The sequence below is a fragment of the Peromyscus leucopus genome, chromosome 5, assembly GCF_004664715.2.
Source record: "Peromyscus leucopus breed LL Stock chromosome 5, UCI_PerLeu_2.1, whole genome shotgun sequence".
In the NCBI taxonomy this organism is placed as follows: Eukaryota; Metazoa; Chordata; class Mammalia; order Rodentia; family Cricetidae; genus Peromyscus; species Peromyscus leucopus.
The window spans coordinates 126,097,922-126,112,689 of NC_051067.1; the positions used below are offsets into that span (position 1 = coordinate 126,097,922).

General features: G+C 45.8%; 1 protein-coding gene across 6 annotated transcripts in view; it reads left to right on the forward strand.

The window, feature by feature from the left end:
- Window positions 1-14,768, forward strand: part of Tcf25 (transcription factor 25) — a 33,439-nt gene continuing 18,671 nt past the window's right edge. For 2 of the 6 annotated variants that reach the window (XM_028880902.2, XM_028880903.2), the window contains exons 1-5: window positions 2-440; window positions 9,321-9,482; window positions 10,327-10,401; window positions 11,147-11,265; window positions 12,110-12,175. In XM_028880902.2, coding sequence (XP_028736735.1) covers window positions 249-440; window positions 9,321-9,482; window positions 10,327-10,401; window positions 11,147-11,265; window positions 12,110-12,175 — 614 coding nt within the window. In that variant the 5' untranslated portion in view covers window positions 2-248. Of the gene's footprint in view, window positions 441-9,320; window positions 9,483-10,326; window positions 10,402-11,146; window positions 11,266-12,109; window positions 12,176-14,768 lie in introns of all 6 variants that reach the window. The other 4 variants (XM_028880905.2, XM_028880906.2, XM_037206346.1 and 1 more) reach the window with 3 other exon arrangements.

Here is a 14,768-nt window from a genome sequence, read left to right on the forward strand (position 1 = left end):
CCTCGAAAGCCGAAGAAATACCGCACTACCGCCGGTGCAACGCCGCGGCTAGGGCCCAACTCTCGCGAGAACTCTCTGGGGCACCCTCGCACCTTCTCTGACTCCACGGGTAATTGGGAGGAAGTTCCGGAGAGCCGCTGCGCGCAAACGCGACACGCCAACCTTGCGCCAGCGCGCCGCAAGTGCGCAGGCGCCGCCGCTCTGCTACTCTTCCTCGTCCCTCTGCCTACAGCAGGCTGTCGGGTCCTATGTCGCGCCGGGCCCTCCGGAGGCTGAGGGGGGAACAGCGCGGCCAGGAACCCCTAGGGCCCGACGCCTTGCAGTTTGCCCTCCTTGATGACGATGACGCGGAGGAAGAGGGACCAAAACAAGGGTTGGGTGGCCGGCGCCCCGGGGGCGCAGGGAAGGAAGGCGTCCGTGTCAACAACCGGTTCGAGCTGGTGAGGAGCTGGGCAACCCGAGGGGAACGGTGTGGGAGGCATGACGTCATGCGAAGGGGCATAAAGTTGAGTCTAGACTGCAGGCGAGTGGGCGGAGTGAAGGGCCTGCGCTGCATCGGGGAAGGCGGGTCTTGAGCAGGGTAGGTGGGGTGACGAGGCAGTGCTGAAGAGCCAGTCGGGGTGGTGTCGAGGGGCGGGGTTCCCTTCCTAGATAGAGGGGAAGGTGGGATAAAATGCTGAGCGAAGGGGCTATTACAGGATTTGGGGGGTGGGGACTGCTGTCAAGGGGCTGAGTGACAGAACTTCGCTGCAGTCCAGGGCGTGTCTCCGGCCAGTGTCGAGAGGCGTGGTGTGACGGACAGGACGGAGCCGTGACGTCAGAGCGGGCGGGGCATGACATCTGAGACAGCTAAGGGGAGGGCCGGCAAGGGATGAGGAGGGGAAGATGGGGTTCGGTTGGGTCTGGGCTTCAGGGCAAGAGTGGGGTTGTGCTGTCTGGGGCGGTGCTGGAATGGGTGGGCATGGCTTCGTATCTGCGACTTGAGGGGGTCTCGAGTCTGGCTCTTTACAAGCATTGCGGTTTATTCGTCGCAGCCCGTGTCTGCCCCAGCAAGTTGTACCTAGCGCGTCCCTCGCAGGAGGTCTCAGACACAGAAAAATGTGTAGCACTCTTGAGTCCCATAATGTTTTTCCTTAAGACTGACTGACCTAGTGTCTGCAGTTTCCTGTGTGTATAAATTAGGATTCTGACTTCATGTGTAGGCAGGTAACATGTCTCTCTTGCTTGTTCTGTATCTCCAGCATGCACACATATGGTAAGGCTTCGGTGGCCATATTTTAGTGAGTGAAAACTTGTCTGAAAGTCCTTTGTAATAATCCTGCACGCCTTCAATCCCAGCACTCGGGAGGCAGAGCCAGGTGGATCTCTGTGAGTTCAAGGCCAGTCTGGTCTAAGGAGCGAGATCCAGGACAGGCACCAAAACTACACAGAGAAACTGTCTCGGAAAAAAAAAAAATCTTGCAGCGGGATGTCCCCAGCTTTTTATCGATTGACAGGTTTAAAAGTCCCTAGCAAAGATACTGAGGAGTGTGGGAAATGTCGTAGATGTTTTAGAAGCTTGGGTCAGAGATTATTCACCTCTCCAGTGAGGAAGGAGAGGGCTTCACTGTATGGTCTGTGGTGGTACTGAAGTCTCTCCTTAGTACCTGTCAAAACTCTCCTACCTCCTCTGATTTTCAGCCTGAAAATCACCTCCATCCTATTCTGTTTCTTGTCCCTTCATTTTAATTTTTTTTTGGCTTTTTTGTTTGTTTTGTTTTTCGAGACAGAGTTTCTCAGTGTAGTTTTGGTGTCAGTCCTGGATCTCGCTCTGTTGACCAGGCTGGCATCGGACTCATAGAGATCCACCTGGCTCTGACTCCCGAGTGCTGGGATTAAAGGCCTGGGCCGTCGCTGCTGCTTGGCTCATCATCATCCATTCCCACCCCCCACCCCCCAGCCCCCATCCCGCTTCAAGATAAGGTTTCTCTGTGTAACAACCCTGGTTGTCCTGGAACTTGCTTTGTAGACCAGGCTGGCTCTGAACTCACTGAGATACGTCTGCCTCTTCCTCCCAAGTGCTGGAATTAAAGGCATATGCCACCACCGGAGGGCTGTTTTTTCTTTTTGTGACAGGGTTTCTCTGTGTAGCCAGCCCTGGCTCTCCTGGAACTTAAGAGATCTGCCTGTCTGTGCCTCCAGAGTGCCGGGATTAAAGGTGTGCACTACCACCACCTGGCTGGGTTTAATTTTAAACACATGGAACATAGGTATATATGTGCTGGAGAGATGATCAGCAGTTAAGAGCACTGACTGCTCTTCCAAAGGATCTTGCTTCAATTCCCAGCACCCACTTAGTGGCTCACAACCATCTGTAACTCCAGTCCTAGAGGACCTGACACCCTCCTCCCTCCTCTGTGGGCACTGCATGTACATACATGGTACACAGTCATACAGGCAGGTAAAACATCCATACACATAAAAATAAATATTCTTAAAAAGAAACACGATAAAGCATTAATGGTGCCATCTTAAAAGAAGCAGGATCACGGTGGCTTTATCTTATAAATAAAAAAATTTTAAAAAGGGGAAATATAAATAACCCTATGTGCCCATGGCCCAGTTCTCAGTTACTGACATTCAGTCAGTCTACATGTCTGTAAAATAATTTCACTCCTGGAGCCGGGCGGTGGTGGCGCACGCCTTTAATCCCAGCACTCGGGAGGCAGAGGCAGGTGGATCTCTGTGAGTTCGAGGCCAGTCTGGGCTACCAAGTGAGCTTCAGGAAAGGCGCAAAGCTACACAGAGAAATCCTGTCTCGAAAAAAAACCAAAAAAAAAAAAAAAAAAAAAAAAAAGCTGGATGGTTTTCTAGCATGTGCAGATAATTTCACTCCTTTCTTCCCAAGAAGTGATTTCAAAGCAGATCTCAGGCATCACATCGTTCACCTTTACATGAGTCTTCCTCCCTTGACAGCAACTGGTGTTAGCTCTCAGACCTTGGGTATCTGAGACCATTGGCCCTAAAGATTTTATAGTTCTTGGACCTCTTCCTCTGGTGATCAGGGCTTGCGTTTTCTCCCCCTGACTCTTTATGACTCTACCTTCTGCCTCCCTGTGCTCCTGCCACTCTCAAACTGTTCACCTGCCTCTTTGAGGTGGCAGCGGCGGATGCCTTGCCACTTGGGGGGCCCAGGCTGCTCACTGCTCAGCTGCTGCTTTCTCTGTATTACTGGCTTAGCCCACATTACTAAATAGGCAAGAAAAGGGCCTGGAGAAGTGACTTAAGAGCCCTTGTTGCTTTTCCTGAAGAGTTGGATTTGGGGGGATCACCTACCTACAAATCAACCAAGGCTTGTGATTAGTAAAAGTCAGATACAAACTGAAGCAATATTTCTGAGGCTGCACCTTTAGGAGGCTGTATAATCAGCTGTGATCATAGTGTAGTTTTTTTTTTTTTTCCAAGGCCTCTGGAATGGTCAGAGGAATATTGAATATGGATAGTCTGCCTTACTGTTGGATGGACAGTTCTTTTCCTCAAGGCAGCTGGGGAAGAATCCAACAATTGCCTGTTAGAGAATCAAAATGCTCTATCCTCCAAAGCCTTTGCTTTTATAGGGAAATTAACATCAGAATTTGAAGCCGTTATTAGCATCCATAGTGATTCTAACCGATTTTAACATTGTCTAACATGCCTGGGGGCGGAGTGAGGCCCCTTTATCCGTCTTCACCTCCAGGTGCACAGGGAGACTTCATTGCTGCTGCTGTTCCCCTACACGCTGTTCTGAGTACAGAGCTGATAGCTCTCCTTTCCCAGCCATTGTCAGGAGCCAGGCTTGGGCAAGACGGTTCTCCCCGACCTTGTCTTTTCTAATCTTGCTCACTGTGTTCCAGCCACCCTGACCTCCCTTTGCCTCCCCCTCTGGCTGCAGTTCCCTTTGTTGAGATACTCACATAAGACTTACTCTCACCTCCCATGGACTTGCTTAGGTGTTAATCTGTTGTGTCTACCCTTACCATCTGACTAAAATTATAACCATCCTCAGTCACATTCCTTGTATTCTGTTTTGTTTTTGTTTTCGTTTTCTTTCCTTTCCTCCTGGCAGTTACCACCAAACACACTATACTATTCTTTTTGTGTGTGTGCTGATGTCTTCCACTGCTGGAATATGAGTTTCTTGGAAACAGACTTTGTTGCTCACTGATGTGTCGACGGTACTCAGGATAGTGTCAGGCGCCCAGCATGCATACCAATCTGTGCTGATTTTAATAAGACAAATTACTTTAGGCGTGTATACAAGAGTGTGGAGTCAGATGAACCTAGACCTGTATCCTGGCTGTCCCTTTTTATAGTTGAGAGCTTGGACAAGATACTGAATGCAAGTTTTGGGGATGCTCTTGATAACTCATAGGGCTGTCATGAAGACTGCATAAACTCATGGAGGCAGTATGTAACATGCTGGGCATGGGGTCAGCACTGAACCCATGTAGATAGTGTGCTGTTGGAAATGGAAGGGGACAAACGAACTCTAGAAACACGTTACTGTAAGTGGTTTACTTGGCTATAGTCTTAGGGGCTGATGATGTCCTCTTTGGAGAAGGAAGCAGGGTAGAAGATGGCCTGGGGCCACTCCTGACTAGATTAGAAATCATCTTTACCATCTCAATCAGAAGAATTTTAAAAATCAATTTATTGCTAAACATGGAAGCACATACCTTGAATCTCAGCGTTCAGGAGGATTTCTGAGTTAGAGGACATTTTGACCTATATATCAAGTTCCAGGCTAGCCAGGACTTCATAGTGAGACCCTGCCTCAAAAAAAAAAAAAAAAAAAAAAAAAAAAAAAAGAAAAGAAAGAAAGAAAAGTAAACGAAATCAACTTATTCAAGTTATATAATAAAGTATGTGTATGCCACGGACTGGCCCACCGGGAGTACCACAACTGTAGAACAAGGGCTTGGGTAGTCAGGAAGGCAAGGATTCGGCGACTGACAGACAGACAACACACTCAAAAGTGGTTTGAATCTGCTGCAATTTTACTTCTGCAAATCAGTAGTTTATATACAGAAAAGAAAACTATCAAGTCATACAAGGAACAACAAGAGCTTGGCAATAATTCAATTACATCATCTTTTAAAAAAAATCAAGCACACAGTTATTAATCGGCGCTAGACATATCCCTTCACTCACAAGAACTTTATGACCCAAAGAGCAGTCTGTGTTTTTTAAACTTAGTACAGTTCCTAGACTTGTGTAGGCTTCTTGTAGCTGTGTCCTTCATCTTTATCTCAGCCGCTCGCTAGTTTATTATTCATTTTTACTTTTCTGGTTCTCATGACCCATTTAGCCAATTTGGATGCTGCAGATCCTCCCTAAGTCTTTCTTCAGTTCTTTACCATATATCTCTTCTAATATAAAATCTTTTTACCTGCTGGAATATGGACACTTGTACTTTTACACCTGTAAGGGGAAGGGGTTCTGCTGTAGTCCTTAAGTTTTCCATGCTGAACTTCCTCAACAGAGGGGCCCACTATCTGCCTCCTATGAGATAATGTTTTCTGCCATAAATCACTTTAGTTGGGATTCCTAAAGGATTCCTAGTGGGTGAGTGTTCATTCCCTAGAAGTGCCTGAACTATTATACTTTCTATTATCTAGCGACTTGAGGCTTGAGGTCTTTAAGGAATAGTTCATTCTGCTATATCTAAATAAGGTCCATGTCCAGCTTCCCCTTTCCTCCACAGTTCACAGCCCAAGCATTCATTAATTTTGGCTGTGTTTTATAGATTAATTAGAACATTATCAGAAAAGCAGTTATACAGAACCCATAGCCCAGAGAGCTCATGATCTGTGAAGCACGTCTCCTTCGAGAAGGAGGCATAACACGGGCACTCTGCCAGGGACCTCCAGGGAGCTTAGTCCCGTGGGACACGTATCTCCCGTCCGCTATTATTGACATAATTGTTCATGTCACAGGGACGACACTGGAGTTGGTGTGGCATGTGTACTTGAAGCATTTAGGTTGGATTTGCCATTTCCAGCTGTGTAACTTGTTCATGCTCTACACATCTGGTGTGTGCTCACTTGTACTGGCCCCTTGCTCAGAACATACTCTTGAGAGTTACAGTTTTGAGTATTCATGGTTTGTTCTTCGTTACTGCTGAGTAGTAGTATACGTACCTGTTGTTTGCTTTTCAGTGATGGGGATTGAATCCAGATCTTACACATGCTAGATCTCCTGCCTATCCTCCTAAGTGCTGGGATTAAAGGCATGCACCACTACCATGGCTTTTTTTTTTTTTTTTTTTTTTTTTTTTTTTAAGAAATGGTCTGAGCTGGGCCATTGTGGCCCATGCCTTTTTAATCTCAGCACTTGGGAGGTAGAAGCTGTTAGATTTCTGAGTTCAAGGCCAGCCTGGTCTATAGAGTGAGTTCTAGGACAGCCAGGGGTATCCAGAGAAACCCTGTCTGAGGGGAGGGGAATATGATGGCACCAAGAGGCAGGCAGATCTCTGTGAGTTGAGGCTAGATTGTCCTACGCAATGAGTTCTAGGATAGCCAGGGCCACGTATAGAGATGCTGTCTCAAAAACACAAAAACATATAATATATATAGATATGTTATAATATATAATATATATACAGTATATGTAAGTATATTGCTTATATTTAATTATGCTTACATTATATTTGTAATATATAACTATATAGAGGCTATAATATATACCATATATAGGTATATTGTTTTATATTTATATATTTAATATATAATATATAACATAAACTTATATACAAATATATTTATATTAATAAATATTAAGTGTGTTTATATATAGAAACATATTATACTTACATACATAAATATATAATATAGATATGAATAATATGTGTTGTGGTCTATGTGTATGGTCTCTATATAGTATCTATTATGTATATTTTATGTACTGTGTAGGGGCTGGAGAGATGGCTTGGCAGTTAACAGTACTGGCTGCTCTTCCAGAGGTCCTGAGTTCAATTCCTAGCAACCACATGGTGGCTCACAACCATCTATAGTGGATGCCCTCTTCTGGCATAAAGTTGTACATCCAGATAGAGCATTCATATACATAAAATAAATAAATCTTTTTTTTAAAGTTATATATACTGTGTGTACATATATATGCACATACATATGAACTCAAAAGAAAAAAGACAACAAAATTAACTAAAAAAATTGACTTAGTTGGGTGTAGTGGTACATGAAGGCTAATTCGGGAAGATTGATATGGGTTCAAGGCGAGCCTTGGTTCATGAGACTCTGTCTTTAAAAACAAATTTTTTTTGAGCCAGGCATGGTACTGCATGCCTTTAATCCCAGCACTCAAGAGGCAGATGCAGATGGATCTCTTGAGTTTGGGGACAGCCTGATCTACAGAGCAACCCAGAGAAATCCTTTCGGTGCACATCACAGTAATTTTATTATATTAGAACAATATGTAAATCTTTCACTAACCTCTTACAAACCTGAATGAGCATATTTCTCCCTCACAGCTGGAGAGTATGAGGGGAAAATTCACATGACTGCCCTTTTGACTCTGGTTCCAACTGTAGGGGTTCTCAAGGCCGCCTTCCAGTACTTTAGTATTGAGAAGTAGAGAATTCATTTGGTTCTTACAACGTACGGCGGGGGACATTGTAGACAGTGGCGTACCAGAAGCAATGTTGATGGAGGTGGGCCTCCAGTACTTCTGATGTCCGTGACCTTGTCCATGGAGCACTCCCAGCCAGGGAAGGTGACCTGAGTTTCCATGTTCAGGTTTTTTGTCTTGTTTTTGGCATCACGGGTTACAAGATGAACTGGTTCCACAGTATATTGGTGGGGTTCACTTGAAGGGGCTTTACTTTATAGCTCATGTGGTTGACCTAGATCTGTAGGGCTTCAGGAGGACACCCACATTAGATCATGTTGTTACCATCTGACTTGGCCTCAGGGCCCCTGTAAATCCTCTGGGCAGTGTGGGTGGAATCCCCAATGAAAAAGACATTACTGTGGAGAATGACCAGATGCTTAGATGTTAACTGCTCAGAAGCCCGGACAAAGGCCAGGTCTTTATTTGGATGGGATTAATTTTTTTTTTTTTTTCTGAGACAGGATTTCTCTGTGTAGTTTTGATGCCTGTCCTGGATCTCAACTCACTCTGTAGCCCAGGCTGGCCTCGAACTCACAGAGATCCGCCTGGCTCTGCCTCCCGAGTGCTGGGATTAAAGGAATGAGCCGCCGCGGCCCGGCTCAGCCAGTACTCTTAACTGCTGAACTCTTCCTCTAGCCCATTTTCATTGTTTTTTGTCCTCCAGCCTGGTGAGGTATCTTTAGCAAGTTTTGCATAGTGATTATTTCTGTGAGGAAAGAAAGAATGTGTTAGCATTCTATTTGTGAGAGTTTTTCAACAATGAAAAAGGAAAATATCTGTGATGTTTCCAGATGCCTGCTCGCTTCTGTCTATACACAGACAGCCGTTATTCCTGATTTCTTTTTCTTTTCTTTTTTTTAAGATTTGTTTATTTATTATGTATACAGTGTTCTGTCTGCACACACCCCTGCAGGCCAGAAGAGGGCACCAGATCTCACTACAGATGGTTGTGAGCCACCATGTGGTTGCTGGGAATTGAACTCAGGACCTTTGGAAGAACAAGCAGTGCTCTTAACCTCTGAGCCATCTCTCCAGCCCTATTTCTGATTTCTAGGTACATAATCACTCCCCAGAATGAAGAGTTATGCTGACTTCCTTAGACCAATTCAGAAAGTAACTTCTCTTTTAGCAGCCTGTTACAGGCATTGTGGTACCTTGTCTGGCAAGACTAACAGAGTTAATCGTTTATTGAGGCTGGAGATGGCTCAGTGGTTAAGAGCACTGGCTGCTCTTCCAGAGAATCACATGGTGACTCATAATTGCCCAGTTCCAGGGGATATGACATTCTCCTCTGACTTCCATGGGCACCAGACTTTCATGTGGTGCATATACATACATGTAGGCAAAATACCCATAAACATAAAAAAAATTTAAAGTTGCCTTTGGGAGGCACTCAGTAAATGGGGTCATTGTGGTTTGGGGGTTCTGAATGTCATGCCCAGAGATGAAGATGCCATGCACCATTCATATATCTTGGGTGCACTGATGGAGCCAGAAGTCATTCACAAGCTCAGGATTGTGCTGGTGCTACATGAGTCAGATGCTCCTTCCTTCTCACTACCCCACCCTGAGCCCATTCAGCGTCCTCTCCATTTCTACCTGTGTAGTGTGTCCATGTACCCTGGACTGGGGTGCTCAGTTGCTTTCATTTCCCTCCTGTCTTTTTTCTCCAGATAAACATCGAGGATCTTGAGGATGACCTTGTGGTAAACGGGGAGAAGTCTGACTGTACCCTGCCGGACTCTGTGTCATCAGGGAACAAAGGAAGGGCTCAGCGTGGAAACTCAGAGACGAAGCAAGATGGGGATGTGGCCAAGGCAGGGTTCCCAGAACAGGTACAGGGGACCGTATGGTGATGGGGTGACTGAGGCATGTCAGAGGGGAAGCCCCAAGGTGCTGCAAATATTTCCTGTACTCCAGTTTACTGAATTCTTCTGAGTTTGAGTCCATCAATTGTTTGGTTGCCCCAAGGAACCTGGATGAGGTTTCTGTGGCAATCTGAAGACCAGTAGTAGCCTCAAGGGTACCACATAGAGTGTCTACCTGCCTCTTTCGAGTGCATCTGTGTCTGATCAGAAAATTCAGTCTGGTGAAGCCTGAATTCTCACAGAAGGACTTGGCTGCAGTAGGTATTGCAAGAGAGCAGGGGTAGGGCTCACTGAGGCACCTGACTCGGTGAGTCCCCGTCCTCAGGGTAGGTGGGGCACAGCAGGGAATGGATGGCAAAACGACAAAAGAGTGGCAGTGGTCAGGTGGCTGGGCGGTCCTGTGAGCTATGTCTCCTGTAGGCCACAGGAAGCCCTGACGCACATCAGGGCAGGGTACGAGAGAGGCCATGGTCACTGGCACAGACATGGCAGGTGTTTCTTACTGCAGAAACTCAAGAGAATTGGAAAGACTTGAGGATGGAGGAGGAGGAATGGGGACTGCCACACTGAGGATTGAACTTGTTGCTTACATTTTTATTTTATTTTATTTTTAATTCAGCGTATCACCATATAACCCTGGCTAGCCTGGAATTCTATATAGGCCAGGCTGGCCTCAAACTCAGACGTCTACCTGTGTCTGCCTCCTAAGTGCTGGGATTAAAGGCATGCGCCACCACGCCTGGCTGTTGCATAGTTCTTAATGTTTCCAATTTCATTTCTTTCCATTGATTAAAATGTCTCCTTCCATTAGTCTAATGCAAGTGGCAAACTCCGAAAGAAGAAAAAGAAGCAGAAAAATAAGAAAAGCTGCACAGGAGAATCCTCGGTATGTTGTCACACTGACTGGTTCCTCTGCCTGAGCCTCACTGTTCCCTGCTGCTCCCTCAGGCTGGTTCTGGAGAAAGTTTTGTTTTGTTGAGCGCTTTGATTGCTTTCACTGAAGTGTAGCTGAGAGGTCAGGAGAACAAAAGGGAAAACCACTCCCAGATCTTTCTGGCTTGTGCCCCTTGCTCTCTGGTTGTCAGACCCCACTCTTGGGTTCTGTGTTTTGAGGTGAGTGTTTCTTCTAAATCTCTTCCCTGCTCAGCTTACTTTCGTCTCACCCTGACGGCGTAAGCTCACCGTGAGTGCAGGCGCCACTGTGGACCTGTTATCAGATGGCCCGGCCCTGTCGCTGCCTCTGCCCCATGTCTTACTCTCAGCTCTGAAAAAAGCCAAGGCTCTGTTACTCTCCAGTGAAGGGTCATGACTCAGCTTACTCAGGGAGGGAAGCTCCTCTGGAGGACAGAATGTGGTGTGTTAGCTTATGATCTCCAGGGCCCTCTGACTCTGTGATTCCAGCTCTCCTGGCTTTCTCTAGTGAGACACGTCTCCTTTCTGAATGTATGTGCAGCATATGATCATGTCTTTCAGGAAGTAAGTCAATATAATCATTCTTTTTCAACGTAAATGATCCTGTCGCTGATGGTTATAATATTGAAAGTAAAGTCAGAGCCAGGTATGGTGGTACGTGCCTAGAATCCTAGCAGTGAAAGTCACTGTAATGATTAACAGGTTGTTCTGTCTTTTAGGAAAATGGGCTAGAAGATATTGATCGCATCTTAGAGAGGATTGAAGACAGCAGTGGGGTCATCCACCCAGGCCCCCCTCCACTGAATTCCAGGAAGCATGTCCTCTATGTGGAGCACAGGTACAGCCCTGCCCTCACTTCATGAGAGAAGAACAGTATTTGAAAAAAAACAGGAAAATTGACCGTCTTTTTTTCAGTCAGGCCTGGTGACAGACACACACTTGTAATCCCAGTCCCAGCACTTGGGACGCGGAGACTGGAGAACTAGGAGTGCAAGGCCAGCCTGGGCTGCATAAGATGAATGCAGAGAAGGAATTGTTCTGTATTTGTTGTAAAGGGGTAAGGTGTAGGGACGCAATGTAGTGGTAGAATGTGCACCCAGCATATGAAATGCCCCGGATCCCGTCCCCTGTGCCACGAGCTTCACGTTTGATCCCTGTAAAAACAAAATGAAGCACTGTAGTGCTGGGTATGGTGGCTTGTGCTGTAATCCTCGCACTCATTAGGTTGAGGCAGAAAAAGTGCCACAAGTTCAAGGACAGCCTGGGCTACAGAGTGAGACACTCTGCCTCAAAACAAATCAATCACGAGGAAGAAGAAACCCTCATCCATATTTCAGAGGACTTTTAGCTTTATATATCTTGGATTCTTGAACTGTGTAGAGCACCAGTTCACATTTGGATAAGTATCCATGTGTTGGTTTTACAGATCCTCAGTGAAATGTGACATAGTTCCCACCACAGAGGTTGTTGCCAGCTTTCTGAGAGTGGGTCTCACGGTGTGCTCAAGGCTGGCTGGGACTCCTGGTCCTCCTTTCTCAGCCTTCCAAGTACTGAGATTACAGGCATGCACCACCATGCCAAGTTCCCTATTATATCCTTCTGTGAATTTATAAAAATTTAAACTTTATAAAAATTTATAGTTATTGTAGAACATAATTTTTCTTTCTAAACTTCCTCCTCAGACACTTGAATCCAGATACAGAACTGAAAAGGTATTTTGGTGCTCGAGCAGTCCTGGGAGAACAAAGGTGAGGCCCTGGTCAATCTGTGTTCTTCACGCTTTGTCAGTCTCTCTCAGACTCTAGAGGGAGACGGAGGCAGAAGGATTGCCATGAGTTCTTCCTAAGGGGGAAATATTTACATCTGTAGTGAACAAGTAGAGCTCTTAGCATCGTGCCTGAAACTGTTAAAGAGAAATGATTTGTGAAATCATCAGACTCCATGGAGCTGGGCTTTGTCCCTCACACCTTCTCTAGGATATACATCATATTTTTACAAAGATGCTAAAGACCTTGTGGTTCGAGGTCCCATTTTTGTTTTTCAATCAGGAACTAATGTAATCCAAAGCTGGGGTGATAGGAGATGTTGTATCTGTGATGGTTTAGTAGTTCTTAGGATCTGGGTCACGTGTCACAGGGATAGCATTGTAGGGTGTGCCGTGATTAAGGAAAAGGGTACAAGGGTCCACCTCTGGGATTTTGTTAGGAAGCAATGTGTATTCTCTCCACTTCTCCATCAGAATGTCTAGAAAGCTCTATCTTTGATTGTTCATGACAGGGTCCCTTCTGTGGCCCTAGACTTGAGTTCTCTATCCTTCAACCTCAGCTTCTCAAGTGCACGCCTTTAAGCAGCACTCAGGAGGCAGAGCCAGGCAGATCTCTGTGAGTTCAAGGCCAACCTGGGCTACAGAGTGAGATCCAGGAAAGGCACCAAAGCTACACACAGAAATCCTGTCTTCAAAAACCAAATAAATAAATAAAAATAGTGCTTCATGTATGACAATGCACTCAGTATTGGCATGTATGAAAATGTATCATGTACATGCAGTACCTGAAGAAGCCAGAGAGGGGGTCAGGTCTTCTGGAATTGGAGTTACATACAGTTTTGAGCATACATGTGGATGGTGGGAACCAAACCCAGGCCTTCTATAAAGGCAGCAAGTGCCGGGGCGGTGGTGGCGCACGCCTTTAATCCCAGCACTTGGGAGGCAGAGGCAGGCGGATCTCTGTGAGTTTGAAGCCAGCCTGGTCCACAAAGTGAGTTCCAGCAAAGGCGCAAAACTACACAGAGAAACCCTGTTTCGAAAAACCAAAAAAAAAAAAGGCAGCAAGTGCTCTTAACATCTGAGCCATCTCTCCAGTCCCTAGCATTGGCTTTTTAAAGTTTTGTGAGGTTTTTTTGTTTGTTTGTTTGTTTCTGATTGTAAAACAAGTGATTCTTATGAAAAAAAATTAGTCATTTGACCTTTGACTTTCATTCTCTTACCACATCCCCAGGTTATTTTTGATAATTGATTACATATTGCCGGGGCACATGCCAACCTTTGCTTTATGACCAGGAGAGGATTCTGCTGGTCACTGTACAGCCTGGTTTGCATATCTGGTTTCCTAGGTTGCCATCCTCCATGCGATGGTGTGCAGGGTTGGGTACTGACCCCGATGCTGGGCTGGGTACACGCCTGGCATTTTGTGACAGAGAGCTACCTGCTGCTGCGCCACCCTCGGGAGTTGTGTGCAGCTTAGATCCCCACTCCACCCGGGGTCAGCCTCTCCTCCTCACTGCAGACACAAGAGTTTTGTTTCTACTTTGACTTCTTAGATTGTGGCTGAGCCCACTGGTGTTTCGTTTGTTGCTCACTCCTACTTTCCTTGTGTCCCTGCAGGTTTGTTTGTTTGGGCGTTTTCGTTCTTTTGTTTTTTTGAGTACAATCTCATTATGTAGTAAGAGCTGGCCTGGAACTTAGTGTATACACCAGGCTAGCCTGGAATTCAGAGAGCTCCTCCTGCTCCTGTTCCCCAGGTACTGGGATTAAAGGTGTCTACCACCATGACTGACTGACTTCTTTATTTCTTTTTTTTGTTTTTTTTTTCCCCCGAGACAGGGTTTCTCTATGTAGCTTTGGAGACTGTCCTGGAACTTACTCTGTAGCCCAGGCTGGCCTCGAACTCACAGAGATCTGCCTGCCTCTGCCTCCCGAGTACTGGGATTAAAGGCGTGTGCCAACACCACCCAGCTTATTCTTTTTTTTTTTTTTTTTTTTTTTGGTTTTTCGAGACAGGGTTTCTCTGCGTAGTTTTGCGCCTTTCCTGGAGCTCACTTGGTAGCCCAGGCTGGCCTCGAACTCACAGAGATCCGCCTGCCTCTGCCTCCCGAGTGCTGGGATTAAAGGCGTGTGCCACCACCACCCAGCTTATTCTTATTTTATATTTTTAATGTTTAATTTTTCTGACCTTTATGTCTTCTTTTGGGAACATTGATGAAAAATATTCATACTTTAAATGTTAATCTCAGTCCCTTTTGGGGCTGAGATTATAGGCTCATTTGGTAGAGTGCTTGTCTACCATGCTTGAAGTCCTGGGTTTGATCCTCAACAACACATAACCCAGTCTTGGTAAAACACAACTGTACTCCCAGCACTTGGGAGGAAGAGGCAAGAGGACCAGGAGTTCAAAGCCACCCTAAGCCACATAGTGAATTTGAAGCTAGCCTGGAATACATGAAGCTAGCCTGCCAATCAATCAATCAATCAACCAACCAACCAACCAATCAACCAATCAATCAATTGTTCTCTCTTTTACTTATACTGCTCTGGGCCAAGTTTTCTGTTTCATTGTATTAGTT